The 4,323-nt window shown below is 27.3% G+C and overlaps 1 protein-coding gene across 1 annotated transcript; it reads right to left on the reverse strand.

Moving 5' to 3' along the window:
* Positions 1–281: 281 nt before the first annotated feature.
* On the reverse strand, positions 282–3,511 carry LOC123269165 (UDP-glucosyltransferase 2-like). The gene is made up of 4 exons (XM_044734742.1): positions 2,862–3,511; positions 1,522–2,170; positions 773–998; positions 282–694 (listed from the first exon to the last, which is right to left on the reverse strand). The coding sequence occupies exons 1-4, from the start codon at positions 3,264–3,266 to the stop codon at positions 397–399; spliced, it is 1,578 nt and encodes a 525-aa protein (XP_044590677.1). The 5' UTR covers positions 3,267–3,511; the 3' UTR covers positions 282–396.
* Positions 3,512–4,323: the final 812 nt, after the last annotated feature.

Consider the following 4,323-nt stretch of genomic DNA (forward strand, 5'->3'; position numbering starts at 1 on the left):
CACACACACACACACACACACACGGACATCATCGCGAAAACATTCAGAAAAGCTTCCTAGGACCTCAAAACGTCAAGATCTGATGAGAACTCGATTTTCGAAAAATGGGGTAAAACCAATAACTTCCCGATTTTTGAAAATTTTCAATTTTCTTAGCGGGAAGTTAAAAATGATTTTTAATGTTCGTAGTAATATGTCAAATTTCATTTTTTTTTTACAGCTAAATAGGTATTTCACTTTCATCGAGGATCGAATTTATACTATATTGATAACAACTGGTCTCATAAAAAAAAAAAACTCGTTTTTATTAAATATTTAAACAATTCTTACAAAAATATTTATTTTGATACACAAAAACTTCCTACTATTGTTTAATTAGCGTATTTTTCCTTTCAATTATTTATTTTTCTTTGTTTTATAGTTGATGTGTGAATTTTGATTATTGAGTTTTCTTATGTTTATAATTTTTGACAATAATTTGAAAAATAATCGAATAATGTAAATGATGAATATAATACAAATGGTAAAGAATAAATTAATATCAACAAAATAAAGTTGCCACCACGATAATTCTGATCCCGGGGATTGTAAAACGTTTCCATGTCTCGCAGTGTACTCAACCCAATAAATGGCTGTATCCATCGGACTACTTGGTCGATCAAAAAAAAGTGATGACATTTTTTTAACATTTTCACTGAAAATGTAAGAAATTAATTTTTATTTTAACAAAAATCTTCATTCACTTATTTAAAATATATCAAATTTAATGTACTTGTATGTTGGATCTTTGAGTATTTTATTTATCGCATCAGTAAGTGAATCAGCAGTTAAATTATCAAGCTTCACGACAATAGCAATTTTCCGTTGTTCATAAGCATGTAGATTTATGAATTGATCCCGGAAAATAGGAATTCCAACCATAGGTACACCATAAACAATCGCTTCCTGAGTCCCCATCATGCCTCCATGAGTAACAAATACCTTGATATTTTTATGTTCTGAAAAAAAAAATTATAAACATTAGTGGGATAATTGTTTGGATGTGAAGTTCACCCTATTTTTCGCAATACGATTATCGAAAAGACATTTTTTTTAAATATTCTATTTCACGGCGCATTTATGATACAAATGAGTAAGATAGTTAAAAACAAATTTTTCAGAATTTTTAATTTTGAAAAAAAATTTATGACTTAAAATAGTTAATAAAATTTGTCCATACAAGACTAGCGATCTCTATTTTTTTTCGCTTCGTATTCCATGAATAAAAACAGACAATTTAAATAGAAAATTAAAAAAAATTTCAATTTTTTTATTTCTTATACCTAAATGTTTTTGATTAACATTTTTGAAATTGTCATTTTAATTATATTCTTAATGAACTTAAAGAAAATATGTGATTGTTAAAAAATATTTTAAACATTATTTTTATAAATTGAAATATTTTGTACTCTATTTTGAAATAACTAGCAAATTATGAATTAATCACTATATATGTTATCATAAGCATATTAATAAAAATACTTAGGATTGCAATTTGGGGCAACCAAGATGAAAGTTTAACATTTTCTGGAAGTCCACTTGGCATGTCATCAACGTCAGCTACCTTCAATAACACTCTAACTGGTGCAACTCTTTCAAACATTTTGTAAAAGGCTTCCAGAATATTTTTTGGAAAACTTTCTAACTTGACCATTGAACCAAATGAAAAATATATAAAACCATGATGACTTTCATCGAGCCATGATTTGATAACTGGAGATATTTTTTCTCCGCTGTCATGTACATGGAGACCGGCAACTTCAACAATTCTCGGTGGTGCTGACATAATATCTAGACTGTGATGCCAATTTATAAGAACTAAGGACACATCTTTATATAAATCACTTATAGAATTAAGCTGACGCCCAAAATATTTTTTAACATGTTCTATCTCTGCATTCATGTAATATTTTATTTTCGACGTGGTAAATAAATACAATACAAAATTTTCTAATCTTTCAAAAAATGTTCTTTCTCTGGTTATACTTGCGTGTGAGTTACGCGTATAAGAAGGGTTGTACGGAACGCCAAATGGCTCATATAGCCATTCGTCTAATTTTCCTGTTAGTATTCCAACTATCGGAGTGTTCAAATGTTTTCCAAATGCAAGATAACAATCAGCAAAGTTGATCTAATTAATCAGAAAATTAGATTAAATCATCGTAAGCATGAAAAATATATTGTAAAAAATTTGTGAAGTGATATGGGAGAGAATGCGAAGTAGATGATTTTCAATGGATTTACTACCTCCGGAAAATTCATTCCGAGACGAATTTAGTTTATATTATTAATAGAATTCACTCCACGGAGTGAATTTTTTCATTGAATAAAAATAAATTGTAAACAGTTGTTACTCGTTTAGAACTTATGAAATGTGTACTGAGAGATGTGTAAAATAAAAATTTATACAATATTTTTAAATTTCTGTCAAAAATTGAATTGAAAAGATTTTTTTTAATTTGAAAAATTAAAAGATAAGTTTTTTTTTACCAATCGAAAAAAAAAATTTTTTCAAGAAATAAAATTTTATTTTAATTTTGCCGTTTTTCAGTTTTGATTTTTTTCTAAATTTGAATTTTCTTCAAAATTCGATTTTTAAATATTTTCTGTACTGCCGAAAAATTAATTTCGAATGTTTAAATGAAAATTTGATTTTTTTCCAAACTCCGCTAAAAAAGCTCCGGGTTTACTCCGTACTCGTAGTGTGAAACACTAAACATGAAATATCTTTACTCCGGTACTCTGAGTAATGGGAGTGAAATTCATTTCGAATTCACTCACAATTTTTTACAGTGTAAATACTGTACGTGCCAATAAATTACCTCTATGATGAGAACATCGTATGACTGAGGATTTTTTATAAGATTTTGAAATACATCATGGTATAAAAGATCACAAACTCCTGTTCCTAATAATTCAACTACTGAATGTAGAGCTAAACTATTGAATTCAACTGTTGTTTCATAGGTAAGTTTATTTACTAATATAGACCTTGAACCGCGTATACTTAAATCTGTATAATTTTCTATAGGATTTGTTAATGGAAAATGGCTAACAACGTCAACTTGATGGCCTCGTTGGGCCAATTCTTTCATTAATGCACCGATCATAACAAAATGACTTTTTCCCGGGTATGGAAATATTCCAAGAATTTTCAAACTATGAACTTCATATTTCTGAATTGATAAAATTATAGTAAAAATAATTAAAATACATGAAGAAGCCATGGGTAAACTCTTTTTTTTTTATTTTAGAAATTGATTAAGACGAAAGATTGCAAAGTTTCTAGTGAACTTATAGATTAATTCACTTGTTTAGATTTTTCACTGAGTATGTTATTTAATGTTCTTCATTGATTATATAAAATAGAAATAATAACTAGATGCCTAAGAGAAAAAATCTATAAAAATACTTTATAATTATTTTATTTCAACTTCAATTAGAACTTATGCATTCGAGCTTATATGTTAACTTCAACTGACAGTCAATGGTCTAGTAAAGAAGCAATATATCGATAGCAAATGCCCTCTGGAGTTCAACGATGTATAATGTGTATGATAACATTTTGACACAAGTGTTTATACAAAAAAACAACATAAATACAGATGTATTCTTCTTGATAGACTTATTGATATGATTAAGTGAAGAAGAGTGTGAAAAATCTGGACGTTGCTTTACCCTGCAGGCCTTTTATAATTTTATGGAAGAGACCTCCACTTATTTTCAATTATAAAAAATCAGAAAATTGATCTATTTAAGTTTTTTTTTTCCTTTGAAAGTGTACTAATCTTTGGTGGTTTAATGATAGACACCAATTCGATTTTTAAAATATTAAAATTTATAAAGATTTTTGGATTTTAAAAATCCTTAAATCTAGTTCCAACTTTCGTTAATTAGTTCCAAGGTGATATATTCTTTTTTCATCATTGTTGTATTTTTATTGAGGTTGTATACATATACCAAAAGTAGAATAATTAAAAAAAAAATGCGGATACGTAAATTTTAAGCTTTTATCCTATCTATTCTTTAAAAAACTACGTTGAGTTCTAAAAACCTTTTCAGAATACGTTAATTCTTTTAAATTATTAATGTTGTCATAAAAAAACTCAGTGTTGAGAGTAAATCAGCTTTCTTTCATTGGAGTGAACATGAATTTTAATCTGAAAAACATTCAATTACAGAGTCTTTAAACTAAAATAATTTTTCATTCAGTTAAAACAAGATTCATACGTCAAATTACAAATAAATACTTCAAACAATTTAGCTAAAGTTTAAGTTTGTAAA

Source organism: Cotesia glomerata, linkage group LG7, assembly GCF_020080835.1.
Source record: "Cotesia glomerata isolate CgM1 linkage group LG7, MPM_Cglom_v2.3, whole genome shotgun sequence".
NCBI lineage: Eukaryota > Metazoa > Arthropoda > Insecta > Hymenoptera > Braconidae > Cotesia > Cotesia glomerata.

Bases quoted from the DNA above. Each gene is read 5' to 3' on its own strand.
- LOC123269165 (XM_044734742.1), bottom strand. From the start codon at position 3,266: ATGGCTTCTTCATGTATTTTAATTATTTTTACTATAATTTTATCAATT. The intron at 2,171-2,861 runs GTAATTTATTGG...CTGATTAATTAG, and splicing joins ACGATGTTCTCATCATAGAG to ATCAACTTTGCTGATTGTTA. The intron at 999-1,521 runs GTATTTTTATTA...TTTTTTTTTCAG, and splicing joins GCCCCAAATTGCAATCCTAA to AACATAAAAATATCAAGGTA.